The following is a 26,778-nucleotide window of genomic DNA, read 5'->3' as shown; positions in this document are numbered from 1 at the left end:
TATTAAGTATACTGGGGTGTTTTAGAGGTGGGGAGGGGGCAGAGCTGGCAGAGGGATGGACTAGATGACCCTCAGGATTCTTTCCAACTCTACACTTCCATGGTCATGTGATGGCAGTGAGCCGGCTCCAAATCTCTTTGAGGTGCCAGCCTGGGAGCTGCCACGGCAAAGAGGCATTTCCATCTCCTCACCCTCTGATGTGGGTGCGGTGGTGGTTATGCTGCTCCAATAAACCCCTCATTGCTAGTCTCAGGTTTGGAATTTCATTTCTTCATTCCTAGCATGGCCCCTCTGGCTTTCATATGGCACAGGCCTAACACATTGGAGAGAAGGCTAAGCTTAGAAATCTTTTCCCTGACATGCTAGATTTCCATATCCAGTGAAGGTTTTATAAACCCCCCCCCCACACACAAATATGGGGGACCATTCAGTCATGCTGGACCATCCCTCACCAGCAGCCAGAAGTCCTGGAACAGTTTTGTTACCTTCTTTGCTGTAAAATAGTTGAACAAAGAGTGGAGCTGAAAAGCTCTGGAACTGCTTATTCATTTGTTGTTCAACCCTAATGTGACGCTTTCAAATCTAGATACAGTGGTGCCTCGCAAGACGAAATTAATCCGTTCCGCAAGTCTCTTCGTCTAGCGGCTTTTTCGTCTTGCGAAGCAACCCTATTAGCGGATTAGCGGATTAGCGCTATTAGCGGTTTAGTGGCTATTAAGGGCTTAGCGGCTATTAAAGGCTTAGCGACTATTAAAGGCTTAGCGACTATTAAAGGCTTAGCGGATTAGCAGCTAAAAGGCTATTAGCAGCTTAGCGGCTTAGAAAAAGGGGGGGAGGAAGCGGAAAAAAATCGGAACACTTGCAAGACGTTTTCGTCTTGCAAAGCAAGCCCATAGGGAAAATCGTCTTGCGAAGCAGCTCAAAAACGGAAAACCCTTTCGTCTAGCGGGTTTTCCGTCTTGCGAGGCATTCGTCTTGCGGGGCACCACTGTGCAGTCATACCTCGGGTTAAAGATGCTTCGGGTTAATTCTTTTCAGGTTGTGTCCCATGGTGACCCAGTAGTACCGGAAAGGGTTACTTCCGGGTTTCGCCACTCACGCATGCACAGACACTCAAAATGATATCACGCACATGTGCAGAAGCGACATGTGCAGACGCGGGTTGTGTTCTGCTCAGGTTGCGAATGGGGCTCTGGAACGGATCCCGTTCGTAACCAGAGGTACCACTATGTACTATGAAGTAAGATTGGTGGCCCAGCTGGTTCCTTGACTCAATCAAGACTTTCTAGCCAAGTCCTTTCAAGCCCTGATGCTTTCAACTGTCAAGGCCAAGCAGGTCCAAGCAACCCTGTTTGTAGCAAAAGTTCTGTTGTACACTAGCTTCTGGAAATAGAGGGAAATACTTTTTTTGAGGGGGGGGCATTCTTTGTGCCCATATATCTTGAAAGAGCACAAAGGTGTACTTTGAAAATAGATTTTTGCTTTCTGGAAATAGGACTTCAGTTTGCAGAGATATAAGAACTGGAAGGAAAACCTTAGATCGAGACTTTGCAAGCTGAAAACAGTGGACTGGAATGAAAGAAAGATCAAAGGATCATCAATAGACCATTGTCTTTTCTCTTGAGTGTCACACGCGCTTTGCAAAAGAAAAGTTTAAAAGATACTCCAAATCTCCATATAGGGAACTAATGTGCATGATTCATCCAGACAGACCAATACTCCTGTATAGATTAACTCCCCATGGGTGGAAATGGCTGAAATGCACAGGACGTGCGCTCATCAGGGGCGAAACTACACTTTCTTACACCCAGGTCAAAGGCTCAGTTTGGCACCCCCATGCATCTTATTAATATTAATGTCCTCCCAGATTTCTCTCTCACACACAGGGAAAGGGGAAGGGGGACTGTTGCTTTTGCCTCTCCAGGTTTTCCTGCTTCCCCTTGAAAATTAAGCATCCCTCCGGTCAGGAGTAGTCAACCTTTTCATACCAACTGCCCACTAATGCATCTTTCTTGATGGTAAAATTTCCTTACCACCCCCAGTGCTCAATGGAAGGAGGATTCAGCTTGTGCCGTAGAACCCCCCCCGCCCCGACCCCGCCCACCTAGAATCCTGAAACGCCCACTAGTGGGTGGGAGCAGGGACGCGGACTTAGAAAAAATATTAGGGGGGGCCCGGGAAAGCTCATGAATAATAAATAAGCTCATGAATATGCAAATAAAGTGGCTCCGGCCCTAAATAGGGCAAGCCATGCCCCCCAGCCAGCCGATTGGCTGCCTGGGAGGTGTGGCCAGTTGGGATTCCCCTGTTCTCGCGGGATTTCCGGCAGTGCCTCCGATTAGGGCGCGCGGCTGGCTGGCTGGCGAAGGAGCAGGTGAGGAGGAGGCGGACGGCGGCGGCGGCGCTCTGCTGAAAGGGCGCCCGCCCGAGATTATTGGGGGGGCTGAGCCCCCCCAAAAAATTTTTTGAGGGGGCTCGAGCCCCCTCAAGCCCCATGGAGTCGGCGCCTATGGGTGGGAGGGACCAGGTTGACAAGCCCTGCCTCCGGTGCTCAGCAGCTCGAGATCCAAGAGGCAAACGCTGAGATTAGAGCTGCCAAAGGATGCTTTTAGACTCTGGAGCTGCAAGGAGGGGCCAAGGCCGGGGGAAGCCCGGCAGGCTGGGAGCCTCCATGGTGCCCCCAACTAGCCCCCCCAGCTACTCATGGCCCTGACGCTTATTATGCTTGTTGAAGGTTTTGCTCTGCAATTTGGTCTGTTTTATATGTTTGAAAGCTAATAGGAATTACCTTTTTTCTTTTATTTCATCTGAAGAAAAGGAAAACATGGGAAGAAAGAATTACTTAAGGACCTGAGTTAGATGGTTTTACAGTGGGCCTGCTCACTCAGTGTGTGTGTGTGTGTGTGTGTGTGTGTGTGTGTGTGTGAGTGAAATCTCAACCTAGTAAAAGTCACAGGTGCACAAACACTCCCTTATGTTCGGTTTTGTTCAGATACTATTTCCCCATGTTGCTTTTTGATTTAAATTTAGGGGGGGGGAATCACATTTTTATGCATGAGTAAGATTGTCCAAAGCATCAGTTGTCTTAAAATATAATAGCTAATCATGTTTCACTAACTCACAACATTAGGATATTTACCTAACTAAAATTAGCTCCATATTTGTCAATTATGAGTCATTGTCTAAAACCCAAATGTCATATGATAATTACCGGTAATTGCAATGTGCACAACATATAGATTTAGATACTGAATCAGTCAACCTGGGAGGCTGTTTGGGGGTGAGCACTTGCAGCGTCTTCTGATGCTTCTCTTCTGCCATGATTCCCATGTACCACTTCCATTTTTCAAAAGGCATACAGATCTATGCAGGCAGCACAGCCCCCCATAAATATGAGAAGCACAAAGCTTCTAGAACATTGGAAAACATCCCTGCGAGAGCGAGAGGGGCACATTACACATTCAGGGCTCGTCATGCCGTTTTCCCCCAGGGAAACTGGATCCCTACTGCTGAATCGGGGCAAACATTAACCGGGTTTTCTATGGATTGACATTTGCTCCAAGTCAGTGGCAAAAAGCAAGTTTTCCTGGGGAAGGTATGATACGATACAGTACGATACTCTTTATTGTCATTGTCCCATACTGAACAACAAAATTGAAAAATCTGCACAAGACATTCAAAAACCAACAAGCCTGCTATCCCAGCTAGCCCAACCTGGTTAGCCCCCTAAAAACTCTGATACCCCATTTTTAAATACAATATACTCCCATAGAGACTCCTTACAATGCATTTAAAACCAAAATCGCATTTGGGTAGAAACTGTTTCTCAGGCGGCTGGAACAAATGGAAAACCACTCAGACTCATGCTTTCTAGGCACAGGAAAAGTGAAATGCGGACAAGCCCTAAGCCATGGTGTTTATGTACCTTTGCAGAAACTTGCGGTATCTGAAAGCAGGGCATTGAGAAAAGCAGCCTTTTAATGTATTTTTGCCCCAAACTAGTGCATATTCTGCCTCATAGGGAGAGCAGGTTCCCATAAAGAGTGAAGTAGTATCATGGAATTGCTTCCCCCTGAACTAAACAGAGAATGTTGTGTTGGAAACCCCTTCTTGCATGTAGGTCCCAGCTCTCCAGTACAGGAACAGAACTGTAAAACTAGGTGGGGGCATTTGCATAGCTTTGCCTCATTAACCATATTCATCCCTCTCAGGGTGTCTTTGCCTGGTTTAGATGAAGGAAATGCAGCTGATGTGCTTCCTCTTCTTGTACTTCTGGATTAACATGCAAAAGAAGTCCATGTATCGTTCCCATGTTAATACGTCCAGCTCTAGTTACAGATATGGGTCATAGATCTTACTGGGAAGTGTGGTGCATGTGAGTTCTCCCTTCACACTAGGGCTGAATTATATTACTGTTCCATAGTTTGGCTGTACTCCACTTCACCTGCCTTCCAATTTAACTTGAGCTCAGTTGATACACAGTTTGCACGTACTTTAATGAAGGGATAGCAAACATTGTGCCCAACAGATTTTGTTGAACTCTACTTCCCATCAGCTCCAGCCTGCATGACCAGTGGGAGCTGGAGTTTACCAACATTTGGAAGGCACCACAATAACAACACCTCATCTGCTGCATGCAGGTGGGATCTCCAGCCGTAGTGCTACTCCCGTGTGCACTTTATAGATGCACATTAGCCACACGAATAGGAGAATTTTAAAAATACTTTTCAGAATTGGCCCAGGTACAGTTTCCTGTACAGTTTTCAGTTCATAGATTTTCCCCTTCTAAGTTTACTTGTATGTACAAGCACACATTGATGAAAATGCCGCTCAAACAGGATCTTGTTCTGATCATGTGATTGCATCACAATTGCATCACAATCTGCACAGGCAGTCAGGTGCATCAGTAACCTGTAAGATACAAAGGACATGACTGAAGACTAGCAATCTGTTCATGTGCAGTAATCTAAACAAAATATGAAATTAAAAATGGGAAAATTTCAGAAGTGCCACTTAGTACATAAGATCAGGTAACTTGGGACCCAAATATCTAGGGAGAGCTTCGGCTGGGGAGAACTTTATAAGCGTCCAAACATAATACATTTTCGCAGAAGTGCAAAAAAAGCAAGTATTAAATGCCCTCAGAAGCATAATGTGAGATATTTATTCGCTGTTCTTTATATTACTACCACAAATCACCAGTTCCACCTTATTTATGTGCTGTTTGGCTCCAATGTATTATTTTAAGTTCTTTAAATGTTTACATGACCCAGACCTAAGAAGTTATAGCTATGTGTGCTGAAAGAGACGAGAGTGAGGATTGTTGTTGGTTTACATCTCCCACCATTTTAATGGGTCCTGACATATCCTGACAAGTCGTCTTTTGAATGAGGTTCCTCTAGACGAAAGCAGTTATAACCTGTCTCCTTGAGGCAAGGAGACAAACAATATTTGCCCCGATCTCATTACTGTAATTGCAGCTTATTCTAGAGCTTGTGAAACGTCAGAACCAATTGAGTGAACCAACATGAACCTCCAAATTGCAAACTTGGCAGGAAGAAGAAAGGAGAGGGAATGCTCGCCCCCCTGCTCCCCCCTTTCCTGTCAGCTATTCTAGTTTAAAAATCAAACTGGACTGATAAGCATTGAGCAACCTCAGTCCAACTGCCATTGTTCTGTGGTTTTTGTCTCTACATCCACACCCTGAGAGCATTTGTAATACTGGAACCATGTTGCTCCGCCTCCTAATATATACGCCCTGAAATTACGTCATCATGCATATATTCCCACACTGACTAAATTTTTGGCCCCTTCCCAAGGTTTTGTAACTCAAGGGATAAAAGGAAGTTCTATTTCAGAGGTATGTATAGGAAGTGGTACTACAGTGGTACCTTGGGTTATAGACGCTTCAGGTTACAGACTCCGCTAACCCAGAAATAGTACCTAGGGTTAAGAACTTTGCTTCAGGATGAGAACTGAAATCGTGCTCCGGTGGTGCGGCGGCAGCAGGAGGCCCCATTAGCTAAAGTGGTGCTTCAGGTTAAGAACAGTTTCAGGTTAAGAACGGACCTCTGGAATGAATTAAGTACTTAACCTGAGGTACCACTGTATATGGGTCAATAGATCACACCGCTTAGGGCTTATCCACACTTCCTTTTTGCCCTGCTCTTTCCAGGCAGAAGTCTGCACTTTAATGCTGCAAGTCTGAGTGCTTTTTGGTTTTTTTGCCCTGAGTTTTCCCTGCAAAAACCTGCTCTTTAAAGTGGAATTGGAGCAAACATCAGTTTGGGTTTTCTGCAGATTAACGTTTGCTTTGATTGAGGTTTAAGAGGAAAGGTAGATGTGGATAGGCCCTGCCTGAACCCAAGGGAAGACAGTTCTCTGATGGGCTCCACTCACAAGTGAAGTTTTTTGTGTTTTCCATTCACACTCCCTGCTTCACATTTATTACTCTTCCACCTAACTGGAACCCAAGGAGCTCAGGAGGAGCAGCAGGAAGAGTCAGGTAGACAGGCAGAATTGTACCGAAGGAGGCAGCATCCATGTGCCACAGGTAGGCTCTGTTTTAGATCCTTTAGGCTAGGGATGGGGTACAGCCCTTGTGCCTGTAGTGGCCTAGAGGTGCTGCATTCCTATTAGCTAAAGGGGGTGCGTGGACTTGACTACCTGATGGTCTGCCTGTTTCTGCAGCGCCTCCTCCCTTACGTGGCAATAACTTTGCAAAGCCCTTCAGTTAGCAGACTGCTCAGTTGCAGATTAGAGAGGGTGCTTTCCAAAGACACGCTAGTTTAGTATTACTCACGAGCCAGTAGATCAGATGAAAGCCAGTCAAGTGGAAGAGAGGACCGTACTGAAGCGTTCTGGCTCCCCGGGTAATTGCGATGCTGCAGGCATTCCTTGAGTCAGTTAATAGATTTCCCCAGTTCCTCTGTGCCAGGTGAAAATTTCCTCATTAAGGGGAATTTATTCCATTTCCTTTTATCATTTATTATTGAAAAAGAAGCGTCAGTGGATGGAGTTTCAGAGATGACAGGGTAGAATTTTAAACAAAAAAAGAAAAAAATCCCCACAGCAACAAAAATCAACACTAGAAGCAGCTGAAAACGGAGGGAGGGAATGCACAGGGGGAATAGTTTATATTGTTTATAAACAGGAAAACACGAGAGACTTCATTTTGTTAGGAAGTGAGCGGCACTGCCTAACCATTAAATGATTATGGCAGTGCGTAAAAAGGTTGATTGTCTAGCTGGAAGACAATTTTTCTCCTGCTCGAAAACTTCAAACTGTCATTTTGTGCAGGCAAATATTGGGAGTAGAACTGTATAAAAGACGTTAATCACTGCCTCTTAGAATGTCAGGGCTTTGAATTTAGTTACGGGTTGGAATTAAGTGAATTTAACCTTATGAGGCTTTTTGAAGGGTATTTGTGTGTGTTTATAAAATTTAAGAGAAGGTACTCAGGAGGCCAGAGAATGTGGGGGGGGGGGGTGAGACCACAGTGAAACTGGAACGGGAAGAATCTCTCTCCCTTCCCTTCCCACTTTGAGCAGTTGGTTGAGTAAGTCGACCCGTCCTGTTGAAGAGCATTGCTTGAGACGGGCCGCAGCTCAGTGCGTGGAGCACACGCTGTAGATACAAATTATTCTAGTCCCTGGCATCTCCAGTGCAAAAGAGAATGTCAAACCAGGCAGGATGGCTATGGGGACGGGGGGGCTGAGTCCATCTGCCTCCCTAGTTCCATGGCAGCTTTACCAGCCTGAGCATTGGTGCAGGACTGTTGGGAAGAACTTTGAGGTGTGCCTGCGGACACATCTGGGGCATCTGGTCTATAGAAGGCCTGAAAGGCAGCCAGGGTGGGGGTGGGCTGTTGCCGACAGACACATATCTGTGTGGCGAGTGTGCGGGAGACTGGGTGCTTGTGGTGGTTTTGGTAGGCATTTTTGTTGGCTCAAGGTCCTCTTACAGAATAGGGATGTAGGTGGCGCTATGGTCTAAACCACTGAACCTCTTGGGCTTGCCGATTGGAAGGTCGGCAGTTCAAATCTCTGTGACGGGGTGAGCTCCCGTTGCTCTGTCCCAGCTCCTGCTAACTTGGCAGTTCAAAAGCACACCAGTGCAAGTGGATAAATAGGTACCACTGTGGCGGGAAGGTAAACGGTGTTTCCGTGTGCTCTGGTTTCCATCACGGTGTCCCATTGAATCTGAATCGGTTTAGTCCTGCTGGCCATATGACCCAGAAAGCTGTCTGTGGACCAATGTTGGCTCCCTCGGCCTGTAAGCAAGATGAGCGCTGCAACCCCAGAGTCACCTTTGACTGGATTTAACCATCCAGGGGTTCTTTATCATTACCTCTTAAGGAAGTGTTGGACAGTGTGCTTTAAAGAATAGTGAACGTGATATTGAGGTAATGGGTGTGGATACTACAGGAAGCAGGGTATGAAAAGACCACTTGCCTGAGATCCCGGAGAGTCATTGCCTATAGGCAATTCTGAGTGAGAGATGGACAAATGATCTGACTCTGCATAGGGCAGCTTATGCCTCGTTTCCCAATGGCAAAAACAGATGCAATAATGCCACCTTGACTGTTATGAAAGACCAGTGTTAGAAACTGAGATACGAAAGCTAGGACCTAAATAGCACCTTAACACTAGGTGGTGCTGCAACGGAGTGTCTAGGCATCCTTTTTATATACAAAGCTGAAAATGAAGGAACTGCAGCTAAAATCTTATGTTCATTTTTCACATGGTCTAGTCCTCATGTAGACTGCAAAAAACAAAGCCATACTTTCCCTGCCCCCCTCCCTAATATTCTTCAGAGGGCCTCTTCTCCAGTCTTCAGAGAGCGGCTGGAAGTGGGGAGGCAGAAAAGGTCCTTCTTTCATTCCAGCAGTAGCAGTTTTAATCTGATATTTTTGGCACAGTATTGTGCCCAGAGCTCAGAAACTGCTCGCATTAATGAAATTCCTTGTTGCAAAATGCGCCTAGAACAATGGGAGTTTCAAACTCTGTGAAAGACATGCCCCAAAGTACATTTGTCATAGACATGTCTGAGATGAGGGTAAGAGCATAGAAGTCAGCTTTCATGGAAACTCTGTGAATGTTGAACTAAGGCATTTTAGGTGGTGCAGGTTAGGACTCAGTTCCAGCCCCTCTCTGGTGGGCACCATTTCCATTATACAAGGCAGTGGTGTTCATGGTGAATTTCAACATCTATTTTTCTAGAAAAATAGCACTAGTTGTATTCAGTGCTCTGCAAGCAAAGCTCCACTCATGCGATAGTGCTTCCCTGTCTCATCTTCCTGCTGGAGTGCCGCCCTCTGGAGCAGATTTTGAGGGCATGAGTAAGGTTGTAGGGGAGACAAGAAAGTTTTGTTCTGCAAATAAACAAATAAATCATTTATTTATATGTAGTCTGTTTCCTGTTCTTTTAACCAGTTAGTGATCTGTAAGAGATGCAAGACTTTATCCAAAGCTATTCAAAGTCCAGATAAATGATGCCTCGAGGATTTGGTTTGTTGGTGAAGTTTGCTATTTTTAATGTAGTCATAGTCCAGTTTGGTGACCCCATCCTCTTGCCCACTGACACTCCAAAGAACTCTGAAAGGTTAGTGAGGCAGAGCTTACTTTTCTGGAAGCCATACTGATTCTTTCTCAGCAAGATTTGTCCTTAATAATTTTGCCTTTTGTAATACTTTCTACCAGTTTACCTGGGACAGACATTACGCTCTGTGGCCTACCATTTCCTGGTTTCCACCAGATGGCACATTTTAAAAATTGGCATTATATTGGCCAGTTTCCAACCCCCTGGTAGAAGTTAAATATTTTTGATAGAAGATCAGCAATTTCACATGTGGGATCTTTAAGCACTCCCTGATCAATGCCAGCTGGACTCTTAATCTCTTATCCCCGCTGTTTGCCTTAGTTCCTCCGCCCCCGCTTCCTGAAAAGGCCTGCGCTCTGTCTTCTGCTGAAAAGACAGGCACTTCTCTGCAATTTCTTTATACTCTTATAGCACACCTTTCACTTCCTTGACATGCAATGATCCAACTGCTTCCCAGCTGGTTTCCTGCTTCTTTAATCATTTTAAGAATTCTGTCCTTTTTTACTTGCCCTGTGCTTCAAGGATAGAGCATAGTATACAGCGGCAAGTATAATTTGTAATCATCAAATAGGAGACTTCTCTTCTCCATTATAGGTGTTTCCTTAACCCTGTAGATACAACGTGCTTGATGAAGGTTTACCCTGGTCTGGTCTCCTCCTCTGCTGGAAGGCAGACTTCAGACAAAAAAGGTTCCCCATCTCTGCTCTAAACTATATTCAGTTTAATTTTTATTCCTACCTTCTTTCCCTTTGTCTTCTTTTTTGTAGCTACTTACTGTCTAACAAGCAAATTTAATATGTTATTTTAACTGTACACTTCATTTTAGTGTGTGAGAGCACAAGAAAGAGTTGGGCAAATAATCATTCACTTAGAATCATAGAATCTTACCAAGTGTCATCCACCCCCCTTTCAATGCCGGAATCTCAGCTAAAGCATCCAGGACAGGTGACCCTCCAGCCTCTGCTTAGAAACCTCCAAGGAAGGAGAGGCCACCGCTTCTCATGGGGGTCTCTTCCACTGCTGAACGACACTTACTGCCAGAAAGCTTTTCCCGCAGGTTTAGTCGGAATCTCCTTTTTTGTAGCTTGAAGTCATTGGTTGGAGTCCTACCCTCCAGAGTAGGAGGAGCGGGGGAAGCATGTTTTCATGTGACAGCCCTTAAGGTATTTGAAGACGGCTGTCATATTTCTTCTCAGTCTTCTCTTTTCCAGGCTCCTTCAAGTGCTCCTCCTAAAGCTTGTTCAGATAAACAATATCTGGGGCTGTTCCCAGGGCTGCTGCATGTCAAACGGCAGGAGAAGGGATTTGAATATATCCCCACATATTATTATTATTATTTTTTAAAAAAAACTGCCTCCAGAAAACTAGCATCTCAGGAAAAAGGAGAACCTTGGGGTGCTAATTTTCAGGGGCTGTGCAAAACCTTTTTCTTGAAGATGCTCATTTACTCCAGGCAGGCAGTTCCTTACATTTCAGCTGCAGCCTGAAATGGTACAGCCCCACATTCAACAACCACACTCTCTTCCACTAAACTCCATTTGTAGCAACTGCATCTCCATTCTATTGCACCTAATATTCCAAGACACTCTCTAAGAAGTGCAAGTAGAGCTTGGCCCTGCTTAGCCTCCCAAGATCAAGGTTAACCAAGACCAACACTGGTTTTATCATAGTATATTCCATAGACTTCCAGTAGCCCTTTGATGCTTTTACAAAGGAACTTCTGGATGCCCAGAGCAAGGAACTCCTAGCCTTCATTTTCCAACCTTCTGACTTGCAAAAGGTTGGCCTGAGCATCTCCTGCAGGCACTTTGGCACACCTTTGTTTCATTTGGCAAATTTCCCTATATTGCCATTTTAAAAACGTTCCCTGACATTTTCATTCCCACTCCAGTGTGCAAGGAATATGCTTCTTGGAGGTATTTGGTTGGCCTCTGTGGGATTCTGGGCTGCATGGAACTTTGGCCTGACCAAGGGAGCTTTTCTTCTCCTTGTAGCATAATAAATTCAAAGGTCCTCTTTCAGAAAACAGTGTTTTGACAAATTCTCTTTCCAGAGCCAGTGCTTGCTTACACATAAAGATATTGATGCATTAGGCAAGCTAACCAATAATGCTCTTAACCATGAGATCCAAAAGCAGTTTGTGTTTGTGCAGAGGGGTGGGGGCTTGTTGTGGTTTCACGAAAGCTGAGCTGCCAATAAACTGAACAGAAGCAGAAGGTTTATCAGAGTGATGGGTAGAGGCCATAGAAGAAATAGGTATGTGTGGTGTGTGGTTTGCACAGGAGAAACAGGAACTGAGGAGATGAAAAATGCATAAGGGGAGCTGGAGGAAAGCACTTAGTTCAGCAGAAGGCCAAAGATGGCAAGGCAGCAAGCTGATGAGAAGAGAGACCAAAATTTAGATTGACAAGGCAAAGTGAAAAAATAATAATAATAGGAACCCTTCCAAGTATTTGCACCTGTTGCTTGCATTTGGAAGTAACTATAGAGAGTAACAGCTTCTAGTCATTGGTCCACCAACAGGTTGCAACCTGAGGCTGTGTTCAGTGTGGGAATGCCACCTATTTGTATGCACATTTTAGTGGAGAATTGGCCTTAAGCTTTAAATCTTTGTAACAAGCCCAAATAGAAGGTTAAATAACAAAAACCCTCCATTCTGAAAAGTGATTGATGGAGGTGGGGGGGGGGGAGAGAAGTAAAGCGCAATTCAGCCAGAATTAAGCACTTCTAATACATTTCACAGGTATGTATCTAATGTATTTCACAAGTTAGCACTGAACTCGTTCATATCCATCTTTCACATCCAAGCCCTTAGCTTACTGACAGTGACACACTGACTCTTGTGGGTTTATACAGCCAGCCGCACAGCTGTGCATGGTTTGTGTTGGGAAATTTAAAATGGCAGTGGGCTAACTGGAGGCTGAAACTTTCATAGGCACCAAGACGATGGGGGCTTTGCCTGGCACAATATGCTTCTTCAGCAAAATACTTGTGTAGTTCACACACAGGCCCACTTCATACATAACCTGATGGGGCAGGCATGTAGTGTGTCACATGACCACACAGAGCTTGCGCATGTCATCAGGAGCTGTATGGGAGCAGCTGCAGGTGTTTGGCAACCATGCCCAAATGGGTGGTGTCTGAAGGTGGACACAGCCATGCAGTGAAGGTTGCTGCAGAGAGAACCTCTTTCCATGTGTCTGGAAGATGATGCGTGTTGGGCATGAGGGGGGAAAATATGGAAAATACTAGGATAATGGATAAGTTTTGCTAGTATTGGAATAGATTCAACCATCTCAGAGGACATAGCTGGGTCAAAGTCATGCATAGTTAAAGATGTCAGGGGTGTTTTGAAGCTGCTAGGTAAATATAGTGTTTGTACTCTTGCTTTATGTACATATGAATTGGATTTTTGTATGTTGTGATGTTTTGTGAATGTTTTTCTTTATTATTTTACAAAGTTTGTTTATATTGTTAATAAATAATAAGAAAATGTTTCAGGAGGGTAACATGAGTGGTAATTATAATCTCTGTGTACTCTCTGTGGAGAGTATAACATTGCAATCTAATGACTCTCTGTGACAATTAAGTGTTTGTGGCAAGTAGCTGGGGAGTTTTGATGGGTCTGTTGGCAAGGCTGAATGTCAGATTTGACCTCAAAAGACAAATGTTTACGAATTTGGTGCCAGGTAAGTCCATTATTACCAGCCAATTATTTTTATTTTTATTTTGGATTCCACACTTTCATGGAGTACTTTAAATTCACAATAGTTTATGGGGAGCCAGAGTTGTATTACTAAGAGGTCCTTGCCTCCTGCTACCCCAGGGGATTTATAGGTAAATGTGGGGTTTGAAATTTGGGTTCCTACACTTAACATTCAAACTGTGTACTAGCACTGAGTACTTTCGTCCCTCTCCAATCTGCCCCCTCTTTAAATGCAGACAACACTCAAGAACATGAAATATGTGGTATTTGTAAGAATTCTTTTTGTGCTCATCCTAGTGAATCGATTCCAGAGGAGAGCCTGAGGAGAGCGAAGCAGATCGGCTTCTCAGATAAGCAGATTGGGAAATGTCTTGGAGTGACTGAAGCGCAGAGCAGGGACCTGAGACTCAGGAAGAACGTCACACCTTGGGTGAAACAGGTATAACTTGCGAATCGAGAGTTCAGTCTGTCTCTGGGTTTGTGTCAGTTTCACAGGTGGTCATTTATAAGTCCATTTCACCATGTTGCTGCATAAAGGTGATTTCTTTAAAAGGTTCATGTGGAAATTTGTATTTAAACACATATTCTGTATGCTTTTCTAAATGTGTTTTAGCACTTTAAAATTTATCTTTGGATTATCATTTATTTTTAGCTGCGTCACAAACTTTTGAAAAGCATAGGATCCCCAGCACAGCTGTATTCCAATGGCATGTTAATCTGGGAAGGGCGAAAGAGCTCCGTTTGCATCAAAATTCACAGAAATCAAATTCCTCAAGCATCCCTAGTATAATTACTGACACAGCTGTTTCATAATCATGGAAGCATCCCTAGTATAATTACACACACATCTGCTTCATCATTGTGGAAATTAATCTTTTGAGATAGGGAGGCAACATTGTTTCCATTCTACAGATGAGAAACTGAGATCCTGACTACACAAACTGCTCATCACTTGGAAAAGTAGTCCCATGTTAGCTGTGACTGTGGAGAATCCTGATGACTTCCTTGGAGACAAGCAAGGAAAATTTGAGGCTATAGAATCAATGGTTACCTTTTCCACTAGTCGTTTATGCTTACCATAGTTCTCTCTCATGTGTTCATTTTGTCTGAGGGTTTGGAGAAGCAGTCGGCAGGCATCGGTGGAAGGTCCCCTGAGGCTCCAGCACCTCCATGTCTTTGCCTATTAACACAGCTATTTTATTTCTTGCCTGTCTATGGCGGCACCTGCAGAATTCATAACAGAGCAGGGAGGTGAACTGGGTCTAGCTAGCTGTCCAGATCTTTTCTTCTCCTCACCCCACAGGCCACCTCTGACTGGTGGACCCTTTCAGCATTGGTCAGTTGATATGTGCTGAGGGGGAGCCCTTCTTGCTGAGGAACATTAGGCAGTGCCTTTGTTCCTTTGCAGCCATATCTTCACCTGTCCCACATCTGACATCAGGTGTGAGGCAGGTGGGCGTGGTTTGGGGGAATTAGGTCTCTTGGGTGGAAGTTTAAGCTTACATCAGGCATGGCCAAACTTGGCCCTCCAGATGTTTTGGAACTACAGTTCCCATCATCCCTCACCACTGGTCCTCTTAGCTAGGGATGATGGGAGTTGTAGTCCCAAAACATCTGGAGGGCCAGGTTTGGGCATGCCTGGCTTACATCCTTCCTATGAGGTAGATATGAACAAGGGGCAGTGGTTTTCCTGAGACCACAAGAGAAATTCCTTGGTCTTAATTCATAGCACCACAGCATCATAGAATTGCAGAGTTGGAAGGGACCCTGAGGGTCACCTAATATGCAGTCCCCTGCAATGCGAGAATCAAAACTAAAGAATCTTTGGCGATGACCAGCTGGGATCTAAACCACAATGTAAGTGCCTAGCAATGCCTGCCTATGAATGTTGAGGCTGCAGGTTTCTTCTGTGACTTTGTCCACTTTGGCTCTGACTGGGAGTTTTTGAAGCTGACCCTGCCGCAGCAGAAAAGTTTCACACACACCCCATTCCCCAGTTAGCTGGAGGGCAGCTTTGCACTTTGAGCACTTTGAGGAAACAGTGGGCTCTCTTTGTTTAGCAGCCAAGGATGCAGTGGTATTTCTTTGGCATAGGCAAGGCAACACTTGAGCCCCGGGGAAGTCGCTTCAGTGCTGCTAAATAGTGCAGGAGGCAGCAGTTATGAGCTACCAGTCTCTGCAGCCACAGCAGCCACAGAAGTTTGACTTCACCAAGAGAAATGCTTTAAGTTTCTTAGATGTAACTTTCTCATTTTATTCCTCCCAAATTGTTAAGAGTTAATGCTAGCGTAACATACATAGCAGAAACTCATTGCTGTATTTCCACCCTCATCCACACTTAAGATCCTTGGGAAGTTGTTCGAGTGAGCCTTCCTTCTCCAACTTGCATTGGATTAAACCACCTGCCTTTGCTTTGGTTTCAAGCAGGAAAATATAGAAGGTTGGAAACAGTTGGTGTTGACCCTTTGTGCTGTGTGACCGTGAAACGTGTGGCTCCTTTTGTCTCCCTGCAATAAATTTTTATAGGATAATACTTTATTTTAAGTGTCCCATCATTGCAAGTTCATTTGGTATTCATTGTGATAGCGCTGAGCATAATACGTTCATCTGGTATTCATGGCAATGTCACAATTGCTTCCATAGGTGTTCCATAGTCATTTTCACATTTTGGTGTTCGATTAAGGGAAATTGATATGAACGTTCTGCCAGCTGTCCCCCACCTTCACCCCCAATTCTTTTAAAAAGATCATTGAATTACTTGAAGAGCCCTTTGCACCCTAAATCGCTGTTGTCCAAGTTTATATCCCCTTTCTCCTGGCTTTCTTAATGCATTCTGAACTAGTTTAGGCAGTTACAGATAGGTAGCCGTGTTGGTCTGCCATAGTCAAAATAAAAAAATTCCTTCCAGTAGCACCTTAAAGACCAACTAAGTTAGTTCTTGGTATGAGCTTTCGTGTGCATGCACACTTCTTCAGATAGTGTATCTAACTTAGTTGGTCTTTAAGGTGCTACTGGAAGGATTTTTTTTTTTTAGTTTAGGCAGGTGTGTCAATTTTGTGCTGCTTTGCCTTGGCAGAATGCATGACTGCCACCTGTCCTTTAGTTGAATGACCAGTGGAAATCTATCCTTCATAAAGTGATTCTGCTTGTGACAGAAAAGGGTTCACTCTTCTTAGACACAGGCTTCCCATGCTGCTGATGTGAGGGACTGCCTCTCTGCCTCCCTGAAATGAAAAGGTAAAGGTACCCCTGCCCTTACGGGCCAGTCGTGTCCGACTCTAGGGTTGTGCGCCCATCTCACTTAAGAGGCCGGGAGCCAGCGCTGTCCGGAGACACTTCCGGGTCACGTGGCCAGCCTGACAAGCTGCATCTGGCGAGCCACACCAGCACAGCACATGGAAACGCCGTTTAACTTCTCGCTATAAAGCGGTACCTATTTATCTACTTGCACTTAGGGGTGCTTTCAAACTGCTAGGTGGGCAGGAGCTGGGACTGAAAGACCGGAGCTCACCCCGCCGCGGGGATTCGAACCGCTGACCATACGATCGGCAAGTCCTAGGCACTGAGGTTTTACCCACAGCACCACCCGCGTCCCCTCTCTGCCTCCCTTGGTACAGTGTTTTTACAAGGACCTGCAATTATGCTTTGCCCTCTCTAGAGTAGGTAAGAAGGGGTTTGCTTGGTCAGATATTGCCTACAGTGTGGGGCTAACAGCCCAAACTAATTCAGGGAGCAACAGCTGCAAGCCATGGAACTGCAGAGTAAATATGGATAGAATTAGACTGCATGTGGCCCAAAGGCTCACCGGCATTTGGAAGCTGCATAATGGTTATTTTAGGCAGTACTTAGGTGCTTCCAAGGACCTGGCTACGCCCAGGTGGATTTTTGACTTTGGACATCAGACCTCCATGTTATATTACAAGCAGCTTTTGAAAGTCCTCTTAGTTTTTAAAGCAAATTTCTGTGTGAAATGTGTGGTTACTGTTTGAGAACTATAATAATAATAATAATAATAATAATAATAATAATAATAATAATAATAATTTATTATTTATACCCCGCCCATCTGGCTGGGCCTCCCCAGCCACTCTGGGCGGCTTCCATAAAAACCAAAAATACAATAAAATATCACACGTTAAAAACTTCCCTGAACTACAAGCAAAAAGATTTCCTGGCTCTGTGAAACTAGCTGTGTGAGGTCCTGCCCCTGTGAATACCACTGCCCACAGTGAACTAAATAACCAACAATCCCAGTGATGATGACAAGTAGTTAGTTGCAAAATGCAATATAGCAGCTTTAAAAACTAACACATGGAAGCTACAATCAAGTGTTGCAGTATGGTTGTGCTCCTGTCCATGCTTCTGTTTCTGCCTCCCCAACGGTCATTCAACTTTTTGTGCCAGATGAGCATGCTTGGTCTCCTTTGGGCTATTTCCCCTCCTTTGGGTTCCGCTCCGTAGGATATTTTATTCTTTAGCTATCTTTGGGGTCCCTGGAGGTTGCTTGTGTGTGGATGGTGTCATTTTGGTGACATAAGGGTTGGCAGTTGGAAAATACATTCCATATCCCTAAAGGGTAAAGGGGGCCCCAACCTTGGGACAGGCCCCAAGGGGGTTCCTGTCGTGGCTGACTCTGGGGTTGCGGCGCTCATCTCGCTTTATTGGCCGAGGGAGCCGACGTACAGCTTCCGGGTCATGTGGCCAGCATGACTAAGCCGCTTCAGGCGAACCGGCGAGCCAGATCCCTCTATATGGGATTAAAAAGTAAGATGAATAATGCTCAATGGCTGATTGCTGGTGTATTGTCTATATAAGTACTTGAGCAGGGAGGAGAGAGAAAACAGTGAGCCTGGAGACTCACTGAGTGGAAAGCAAGAAAAAGTGAAGCATGAAATCCTGGCCTGGAAAATAGTTTTGTGTTCACATTTACCATTTCTTCCCTTCCTCTGCAGATTGACACACTGGCAGGAGAATACCCTGCTGTAACTAATTACCTCTATGTCACATATAATGGTCAGGTAAGTGCTATTGTTTACTTCTGTATAGCTGCAGAGTATTATGATGTATTTTCTCCCATTACTATCTATTGACCTTGCAACTCAAATTCACTCACTCCAGGGATAGCTCAGGGAAGGGTTAGAACAGCTGGCAGAGGCATAATCCCATTGGAGTACGGGTGGGAATGTTTGCCTACTATTGTTATTGAGAAAGTAAAAGTGTAGCTGGGAGCGTTATAGTCCTTTTGAGCAGACATTGCAGGGATACAAGCCATGAAAAATCTTGCCCACAGAGCCACAGTTTTGTTCTTTAAGTTCCGACATCTATAAACAACAAACAGGAAGCCTTTGCTCTTTGCTCTGGACTACCAATGAGAAAGCAATCGATGCAAGTTTTGCTTGTGAGATGGGAGCTTCCTCCTCCCCCCACTTCTTCTTGCAAAGTTGAACCTCTCTTTACCAAATTCAATTTACGTGGTGCAATGCGTTTTGAGCACAGTGGGTAGCTCTGTCCCATCCCATTTCACACCACTTACTGACAATGAATTGCATAATGAAAATGCTAACTCCCTGGCAATTTGTAAAAATGAATGCAAAGTAGGTGATTACTTGGAGCAGCTTTATGGGCATTGGGGCAATGCATTAGAAATAGCTTTTGGGATGTGAGTTACAAGAAAGAAAGAGAGGTTTGGTTTGGACGGAGGGTGAGGCTGACCTCTTGAATGCCACTGAAGCATAAGGCACAAACCAAAAGGGCCAGAGAGCCAGTACAGTAATGCCAAATCAGTTTGGTGCATATCTCTGCAAGAGTTGAAGATCAGAACACAAACTGTTAGGAATCAAAGTCACTTAGTACATAGTGAAAGCAGTAGGAAGAATGAGGACAATGCTTAGCTGAGGCAGTTGGGAAAGTAGCTGGGTAGATTCCCAGACAGGCGTAGCAATACAACTCTTATACACAAAACTCCTAAAGCCTATTAGCCTGAGTTGAGGCCAGGCAAAATGACCATGTTACATAACCTTTAATAATGGACATTTTCCTAGGCTAGCATAATGTGAATAACAGATGAGCTATCAAAGGCCCAAAGAGTCATCTGCATTGCCAGCAGAAGGACCTGGGTTCACAGACCCCAACATCTATTCTTTTGTAAAGAAGCTGGTAAAATGTGGTCTTGACTATGCTACCACTCAGTGGATTTGTAACTGGCTGACTGACCGAACCCAAAGGGTGCTCATCAATGGTTCCTCTTCATCCTGGAGAAGAGTGACTAGTGGGGTGCCACAGGGTTCTGTCTTGGGCCCGGTCTTATTCAACATCTTTATCAACAACTTGGATGATGGACTCAAGGGCATCCTGATCAAATTTGCAGATGACACCAAACTGGGAGGGGTGGCTAACACCCCAGAGGACAGGATCACACTTCAAAATGACCTTGACAGATTAGAGAACTGGGCAAAAACAAACAAAATGAATTTTAACAGGGAGAAATGTAAAGTATTGCACTTGGGCAAAAAAAATGAGAGGCACAAATACAAGATGGGAGACACCTGGCTTGAGAGCAGTACATGTGAAAAGGATCTAGGAGTCTTGGTTGACCACAAACTTGACATGAGCCAACAGTGTGACGCGGCAGCTAAAAAAGCCAATGCAATTCTGGGCCTCATCAATAGGAGTATAGCATCTAGATCAAGGGAAGTAATAGTGCCACTGTATTCTGCTCTGGTCAGACCTCACCTGGAGTACTGTGTCCAGTTCTGGGCACCACAATTCAAGAAGGACACTGACAAACTGGAACGTGTCCAGAGGAGGGCAACCAAAATGGTCAAAGGCCTGGAAACGATGCCTTATGAGGAACGGCTAAGGGAGCTGGAAATGTTTAGCCTGGAGAAGAGGAGGTTAAGGGGTGATATGATAGCCATGTTCAAATATATAAAAGGATGTCACATAGAGGAGGGAGAAAGGTTGTTTTCTGCTGCTCCAGAGAAGCGGACACGGAGCAATGGATCCAAGCTACAAGAAAGAAGATTCCACCTAAACATTAGGAAGAACTTCCTGACAGTAAGAGCTGTTCGACAGTGGAATTTGCTGCCAAGGAGTGTGGTGGAGTCTCCTCCTTTGGAGGTCTTTAAGCAGAGGCTTGACAACCATATGTCAGGAGTGCTCCGATGGTGTTTCCTGTTTGGCAGGGGGTTGGACTCGATGGCCCTTGTGGTCTCTTCCAACTCTATGATTCTATCTCTAGTTAAAAAGGTTTGTGGGGGAAGCAGGTGCTTGGAAAGGGCTTGATTGTCAGAGTGGACTGTGCTGAGACTGTGAGATAATTTAGTCTGACACATAATGTGGCAGCTTCAGATGCTCCTTCCTAGACAGAAGCATTACTGAACTATTGATACAAATAATCAAATCAAGCTATCTGTTTAGTCCTTCTGTAGTCGGCCTTTTCAACTTGTTATATGACTTGGCTGCCGGTTATAGATCGATAGATCGATAGAAGTGAGCCTGGCTGGAGCAAAAATGTTTGGAGGGAGGTGGGGCTGCAGGGAGTAAACAGAGACAAGTGATGGTGTCTGCACTCTTCATCTATGCAGCCCTTTTGCTCTTTAAATCAGACCTCCATCCTCCACTTTCTATGAAACAGTGGCCCTGAGTCAATTGAGCCACTCTTCATAAATGGGACTCTTTAGGCATAGCTCTTGCTTTGGACTCTAAACTCAGTAGCATAATGGATAAGGGCACTGTGACCTCACTGGTGTGAGTCTGTACCTTCAATGGTGTCCTTTAATTAAAAGCATTCATTATCGCTACAATATTCTGTAAGCCAACATTAATCGTTGGTAAGATTAGAAGGCTACTTTAAATTGGTGTATCCCTTCCTGTATTATGTGATTATTCGTGCCACTACCTTTCAGCAAGACACAGAATGCATCTCACAGGAGTGTATCAGAATCTTTAAATTGAGAGAAACCACTCTCTAAAATGTATAGACGACTCCTGTACTGGGAAGTCAAAGAGGAGGAATTTAAATCGGAAATGGTCCAATGGGCCAGAGACTTTGGCTATAATATTCCAATGGAAGTCTGGGGAAAACTATGGAGGGAAGACTTGAAGTGTACTGCATGTTATACCCTGAAAGAGAACTTCATGAAAATGCTTTAACAGTGGTATTTAACACCATCAAAATTGGCAAAAAATGTATAGAACCAGGCATTTGCTGGAGATGTAGAGAGGCAGAGGGTACGATGATTTACATGTGAATTGTAAGAAAATAAGGGAATTTTGGGATATAATATACAATGAGCTCAAAAAGAGGTTTAAAATCTCCTTTGCAAACCCCCCCAAAGCCTTTCTGCTGGGTATAATAGGTATAGACATGCCAAAAAATGTGAGGAAGATGTTCTTGTACACAACAGTGGCAGCAAGAATCTTAATAGCCAAAAAATGGAAAGGAGATTCCACCCTGACCAAAGTGGACTGGCAGGCGAAATTCTTAGAATACTGTACACAGAATTAGCAAGGATGACAGGAAGAATTAGAGATAATACAAAACAAACGTTCACTAGAGAGTGGGACATTTACAGAAAATATCTTAAAGAGCATTGCAAAATTGTGAATTCTCTGGGAGGCTTAGAATGACCCCTTTATTAACCCAGAAAACTTTCTGAAAATAAGAATTTGGGAGAAGTCTGGAGTGATAATTAAAAGTGCGCTACTCAAAAGAAACCTGGGACTCTGGATGGGGTGAATAGAAGTCATAATAGAAGTTGTGTTGTAAGAAATTTATTTTTTGTAATTTGTAATACCCTTGGGGGTTTTTCTTTGTTGACTGGTTTTTTCTTTTTTTATAATCAATAAAGCAATTATTAAAAAAGAATATTTAAATTGGTCCTACCATTAAGGTAAATCTGAGTTTCCAAAAATCTGTTTAATTCAGTGGCATTCAAGTAAACTAAATGAGGTCAAAGTTAAGTCCCAGTAATAAAAATTTAAAAATAAAGAACTGCGAGGCATAAATGGTTTCTTCTCATGGGCGCAGTGGATGCTTTTGAGAACAATACTGGATGACTTTGCGTACTGTGTTCTATTTTAGGAGCATGATGTAAAATTTGATGACCATGGAACGATGGTGCTGGGTTGTGGACCATATCACATAGGTAAATCTTGTTTTTAGTATCTCTGCCTTTCCAGACTAGAAGACCCTGTAAAAGTGTGTTAGGTGTGTTAGGCACCCTCTTCTGCAATAAAGTTTCACATTGTCCTAGAATTCCACATGCAAAATTTACGTTGTGCCATTGCTAGAACATTGCATTTTGTCCATGTAGAACCAAAGCCATTTCTATTTTTGCCAAAGATTTTAGACTAGTTCTAAAAATACAAATTAAAAAAGTGCTGGTGTAGATGTAAGCACAATTAAGAGATGGTGAATGAGATTCTTCCTTCCGCTTTGGAATACAGGCCCCCGGTCAGACCCATGAACTGCTGAACTAGTTCCAGGAAGGTGCTATTTAGTACAAGGATGGCAAAGGGGCCTGGAGACCTGGAGTCCTGTGGAGAAGGGGTGAAAGAGTTGGGTGTGTTTCATCTGGGGAAGAGAGAATTGATCTGAAGGGTTGTCATGGAGTTGAGGGAGCAGACTTGTGTTCTCTTGCTCCAGAGGTCTGGGCCAGTGGCTTCAAATGACAAGAAAAGGATTCAAAAACAGTAGTGAAAACTTGGTACAGATGGCACAGACAATAGTTCCTCCCTCAGAAGGTGATAGAACTGCCCTTCATTAGAGGTTTGGTAAGCAGAGATTGGATGGCACCTCCCAGAAGTACCTTAGCAGTGGATATCCTGCTTTGCCAGTTGGTTGGACTAGCTGGCATTGGAGGCTTCTTCCAACTCGTTCACAGGTATTGCTGATGTTTGCACAGGTTTTGAGTTACTGGGAGGCTTACACGGAGGCAGTTGGAATCTTTGCTCTGCCCTTCAGATGCCCTCCTGATGCACCATGATCTCCTTTCAAAACTTCACCTGGTTTTGCTCTTTCATTGGCAGGGAGCAGTGTGGAGTTCGACTGGTGTGCCGTTTCTTGCATCCGCACATTGCGACAGCTCTGTAAGAAAACAGTTGTCGTGAACTGCAACCCGGAGACAGTGAGCACGGATTTTGATGAGTGTGACAGGCTCTACTTCGATGAGCTGTCCCTGGAGAGAATCTTGGACATCTACCAACAGGAGGTATTTTATTTATTTTTTAATCCAAAATCCAAACAGCCTCAAAATAAGAATCAAGGCCAAGGTTTCCTAAACCATGCCAAACAGTTTGCAAAGTCAGTCTCATTGTCCCCTTCGGCTGGGCACTACTTTTTTTTTTTAAAAAAAGACCCTGGCATTATATTTTGCATGGCATTGCAGTTCCTAACCAACTGCTCCATAATGACTGCCAAATAAATAGAGAATTATTTTCCAAAGATGACATATTGCACAGTATTTACAAGCTGATTTAATTTATTTCACAGTTATTTATGGATCAAATTGTCCTGCCCTTGCTGAGCTTAGTTTTAACCTGTGATTGTGAAAGCAATTACACACATGCTTAATTTTATGCATGAGGACAATGCCATTGAAGCTAACATGATTTTTCAAATGCCAAACATAGCTTTCAAAAAGTTGCTCTGATAGATGTGCAGCAGTTTTTGAAGGTCTCTGTGCTGCCTCAGCCTGCTCATCATCTTGGACACCTCCCAACAGGAGGTAAAAAACCCAAATAGTCTCAGGGAATATAAACCAAGGTTTCCTAAACCTTCCATTTTGCAAAGTCAGTCTCATTGTCACCTTTGGCTCGGCAAAGTGCTTAAGCAGAATACTTAAAAATGTATTTTCTTTGCAACTCTGTTCCTAAAATGCTTGAATTCTTGACCCTGTCTCCTACTAGGGCAGCATGAGCTGCAATCCAATTAATACCACCTGTCAAGTACCTTTCTCCTCTCTCTCTCTCTTTTATGGGGGGGGGGGGATTCAAAGATGCCAGGTGAAAAGCCTCCAGGCTTGAGACATGAGAACACTCCTTTTGTTAGGAACAAGGCCAAGTGCCCTTTCGAGGTCAGAGACCAGGTCACCCATTAGCAGTCAGGGTTCATGATGTGACTCCTTTGGAATTCTGTTTTTAAAACTGGCCCACCGGACTTAGCCCAGACAAAAGTCGTGCTAGTGGTGTTGGACTAGAGGAGGGAGGGAGCGTTCTTTCATATTGTCCTGGAGCTTACTGGGAGGAGAGAATGGTTAACTGGGGCTTTGGCAGCCAGAGCTGCAACAACCCTTGGGACTGGTTTACCCCACAGGGTGCTGCTCTGGACAACACCCCTTTTTTACAGAGAGTTGTTTTGGGGGTATCAAAGTGGGAAGCTTAAAATTCCATGTATGAGAAAGTAAAACAATAATAGAATTATAGAAGCAACCCTGAGGGTCATCTAGTCCAACCCCCTGAAATGCAACCTCTGCTTAAAAACCTCCAAGGAAGAAGAGTCCACTACCTCCCAAAGGATTCCGTTCCCCTGTCAAACAGCTCTAACCATCAGAAAGTACTTCTTGTAACTTGAAGCTATCGGAGCAGGAGAAGAACAAAGAAACAGTGTGGTCACTCAGAGGAGAAGATGGGGAAATGCAAACAGGGGACACAGAAAGGGCTGAACTCCTCAATGCCTTCTTTGCCTCAGTCTTCTCCGATAAAGAAAACAATGCCCGACCTGAAGAATTTGGAGCAAATGGTTCAGCAAAGGAAACACAGCCCAGAATAACTAAGGAGATAGTACAAGAATACTTGGCTAGTTTAGATGTATTCAAGTCTCCAGGGCCAGATGAACTGCATCCAAGAGTATTAAAAGAACTGGCAGATGTGATCTCAGAACCACTGGCAGTCATCTTTGAGAATTCCTGGAGAACAGGCGAAGTCCCGGCAGACTGGAGGAGGGCAAATATTGTCCCTATTTTCAAAAAGGGGAAAAGAGAGGACCCAAATAATTACCGCCCAGTCAGTCTGACATCAATACCAGGGAAGATTCTGGAGCAGATCATTAAGCAAACAGTCTGTGAGCACCTAGAAAGGAATGCTGTGATCACCAATAGTCAGCATGGATTTCTGAAAAATAAGTCATGTCAGACTAACCTGATCTCGTTTTTTGACAGAATTACAAGCCTGGCAGATGAAGGGAATGCAGTGGATGTAGCCTACCTTGATTTCAGCAAGGCATTTGACAAGGTGCCCCATGATATTCTTGTAAAGAAGCTGGTAAAATGCGGTCTTCACTATGCTACCACTCAGTGGATTTGTAACTGGCTGACTGACCGAACCCAAAGGGTGCTCATCAATGGTTCCTCTTCATCCTGGAGAAGAGTGACTAGTGGGGTGCCACAGGGTTCTGTCTTGGGCCCGGTCTTATTCAACATCTTTATCAACGACTTGGATGATGGACTCAAGGGCATCCTGATCAAATTTGCAGATGACACCAAACTGGGAGGGGTGGCTAACACCCCAGAGGACAGGATCACACTTCAAAACGACCTTGACAGATTAGAGAACTGGGCCAAAACAAACAGGGAGAAATGTAAAGTATTGCACTTGGGCAAAAAAAAATGAGAGGCACAAATACAAGATGGGGGACACCTGGCTTGAGAGCAGTACATGTGAAAAGGATCTAGGAGTCTTGGTTGACCACAAACTTGACATGAGCCAACAGTGTGACGCGGCAGCTAAAAAAGCCAATGCAATTCTGGGCCTCATCAATAGGAGTATAGCATCTAGATCAAGCGAAGTAATAGTGCCACTGTATTCTGCTGTGGTCAGACCTCACCTGGAGTACTGTGTCCAGTTCTGGGCACCACAATTCAAGAAGGACACTGACAAACTGGAACGTGTCCAGAGGAGGGCAACCAAAATGGTCAAAGGCCTGGAAACAATGCCTTATGAGGAACGGCTAAGGGAGCTGGGCATGTTTAGCCTGGAGAAGAGGAGGTTAAGGGGTGATATGATAGCCATGTTCAAATATATAAAAGGATGTCACATAGAGGAGGGAGAAAGGTTGTTTTCTGCTGCTCCAGAGAAGCGGACACGGAGCAATGGACCCAAACTGCAAGAAAGAAGATTCCACCTAAACATTAGGAAGAACTTCCTGACAGTAAGAGCTGTTTGACTGTGGAATTTGCTGCCAAGGAGTGTGGTGGAGTCTCCTCCTTTGGAGGTCTTTAAGCAGAGGCTTGACAACCATATGTCAGGAGTGCTCTGATGGTGTTTCCTGCTTGGCAGGGGGTTGGACTTGATGGCCCTTGTGGTCTCTTCCAACTCTATGATTCTATGATTCTAAGCTTGCTCCTTCTTTCATGTGACAGCCCTTTAGATAGTTGAAGATGGCTATCATATCTCCTCTCAGTCTCCTCTTATCCAGGCTAAACATACCCAGCTCCTTCAACCATTCCTCATAAGGCTTGGTTTCCATCATC

The 26,778-nt window shown here is 44.4% G+C and overlaps 1 protein-coding gene across 1 annotated transcript in view; it reads left to right on the top strand.

Moving 5' to 3' along the window:
• Positions 1–26,778, top strand: part of CPS1 (carbamoyl-phosphate synthase 1) — a 149,621-nt gene that overhangs the window by 88,101 nt on the left and 34,742 nt on the right. The window contains exons 21-24 of the mRNA XM_081190213.1: positions 13,604–13,745; positions 18,259–18,324; positions 22,392–22,455; positions 23,339–23,520. Of these exons, the coding sequence (XP_081046339.1) occupies positions 13,604–13,745; positions 18,259–18,324; positions 22,392–22,455; positions 23,339–23,520 (454 nt within the window). The remainder of the gene's footprint in view (positions 1–13,603; positions 13,746–18,258; positions 18,325–22,391; positions 22,456–23,338; positions 23,521–26,778) is intronic.

Source organism: Podarcis bocagei (genome assembly GCF_964188305.1).
Source record: "Podarcis bocagei genome assembly, chromosome: 1".
Taxonomy (NCBI): domain Eukaryota; kingdom Metazoa; phylum Chordata; class Lepidosauria; order Squamata; family Lacertidae; genus Podarcis; species Podarcis bocagei.
This window is presented reverse-complemented; position numbering and strand designations above follow the sequence as displayed.